The sequence below is a fragment of the Pundamilia nyererei genome, unplaced genomic scaffold (assembly GCF_000239375.1).
Source record: "Pundamilia nyererei isolate P.nyererei 1_Seehausen unplaced genomic scaffold, PunNye1.0 scaffold00005, whole genome shotgun sequence".
Classification (NCBI taxonomy): Eukaryota; Metazoa; Chordata; class Actinopteri; order Cichliformes; family Cichlidae; genus Pundamilia; species Pundamilia nyererei.
Window position 1 is genome coordinate 3,454,686 of NW_005187406.1, and position 2,122 is coordinate 3,456,807.

General features: G+C 39.8%; 1 protein-coding gene across 1 annotated transcript in view; it reads right to left on the bottom strand.

Moving 5' to 3' along the window:
• Nucleotides 1-686, bottom strand: part of phf5a (PHD finger protein 5A) — a 2,736-nt gene extending 2,050 nt beyond the window's left edge. The window contains exons 1-2 of the mRNA XM_005721805.2: nt 510-686; nt 219-242 (exon numbers count right to left, since the gene is read on the bottom strand). Coding sequence (XP_005721862.1) covers nt 219-242; nt 510-678 — 193 coding nt within the window. The 5' untranslated portion in view covers nt 679-686. The remainder of the gene's footprint in view (nt 1-218; nt 243-509) is intronic.
• Nucleotides 687-2,122: the final 1,436 nt, after the last annotated feature.

The window sequence follows — 2,122 nt, forward strand, 5'->3', positions numbered from 1 at the left end:
AAAAAAAAAATTAAGTAAATATTACTGGTGTAATAAATAAAAAAACCCACACAGATTAAATACTGATTGTTATGAACGTGGTTATAAAAATAAAGTTAGGTGATTAAACTTGAAGTTAAATGAATTAAACAAAAAATATGACATAAACAGACTTTAACACTAGTTTAAAATACATGCCGTTAGTTGTTCCAGATATTCCTCACAGATAAAACACTTACATTTCTCGCAGAGTCTCCCGATTGCTGCGGGATAGAAACGAAACAAAGTCAGTCAATGTGACAGGAATTCACACAAAAAACAAACCCCACTTTTTCTAGTTACGATACCCTTCTAGCCACCAGAGCGCACAGACCTGCAGACACTTCCAGGCTAACACATTTTCAATGAAATCCACGCCATGTTAGCATGGATGCTAACGCTATGACCTACAAAACAACAACAAGGGACTTCCAGGCTGCAGCAAAATCAACGGTGCCGAATACTGAAACGTAAAATGAGTCCAAACTTACCAACACCAGCTTGTTTTCGACAGAAGATCAAATCTGGATGATGTTTAGCCATCTTCGATTTACGTAGGTAAAACGCTTCTCTTTCTTTTTCTTCTTCTTCTGCTGCTGCAGCTGGTTCTTCTTCTTCTTTGTCGTTTTTTGGCAGTTGGCAAACAACGATGTGGTGCATTACCGCCACCAACTGGCTTGGAGTATGGGCCGGAATTCGCTCATATCAAATAATCGTAAAATAAATAAAATAAATAAATACTACAGGATATATATATCCTCATATCCTTTCACACAAATGAGTTTCTTTTAGAAACTGAAACAAAGCCATATCTAGAATTCCTTTGCAATAAATCCTTTATATCTAGCTTAATCCCCACCAGATTTTGAATCAGTTGTGTTCTTTCTTCCTGATAATTTTGATTTTGGTTTAATTTATTCCACTGCGATTACATTTCCCTGTTTGACGTTGCCCTATAATGAACAGTGTACTGTTTAATCCAGTGTGGCCAAATTTGAATCAAGATATTATTGTCTCCTCTCTCCTGGTCCTCCCTGTGCTTCTCATGTTTCTTGTTTTCCTTTGAATGGAATAAAACCATCTCCCTGTCCTCTCCTCCTCACACAGCTTTTTGCCCTATTTCCCACATTATCTCTTTTATCGTACTCTTCATTTCAGCTTTGCTAATACTGACAGTTAAACTTGATCTCCTTTAGCAGCCTAATATTAATTTGACTCTTTGACTCCTTCACCTCCTTCTGCCAACAAGGTTTAATTGTTTCCATTGTGGGGTGATCTTTTCATGGGAAAATATGTTAAATGGTAAATGGCCTGTATTTGTATAGTACTTTACTTGGTCCCTAAGGACCCCAATGCGCTTTACACTACATTCAGTCATCCACCCATTCACACACACACATCCACACACTGGTGATGGCAAGCTACATTGTAGCAACAGGTGCCCTGGGGCGTCACCGGACCCTCTGACCACCACCAGTAGGCAACAGGTGAAGTAGGACACAACAACCGAGACTGTCCAAGCCAGGGCTCAAACCAGCAACCTTCCGATTACAAGACGAACTGCCAACTCTTGAGCCACGATCTAAAAAATTTAAGCTATGACGCATTGATGCCATGTAAAGTAGTCAGTGTACAGCTCTAATAACAGTGTAAATTTGCTGTCGCCTCAAAATAACTCAACATACAACATACTCAACATCTAGACCGCTGGCAACAAAAGTGAGTACACACCTAGGTGAAAATGTCCAAACTGTCCCCCAAAATAGCAATATTTCGTGTGGCAACCATTATTTTCCAACACTGCCTTAAAGCGTTATGGCTTGCTAATCACCTGCATGTGCTCCAGAGCAGCGCATCTTGAGATGCTTGACGATTGCTCTCCAGATTCCTTCATCAACTCCTTACGTGCATTCATAGCCATCAGAGGTACAGTTCTCCAGATAAGATGCAATCGGGGCACAAACTATGTCAGCACGAGCAATGATTTACTGAAGAATTTAAAGAAAGACATCAAGCAGAACTTTGAAAACTGGACAGCGAGTTTCTCATCAACACCCCAGCACCTAGTCATATGAGTTGTGTCTGGGAAAGACAAATTATCATT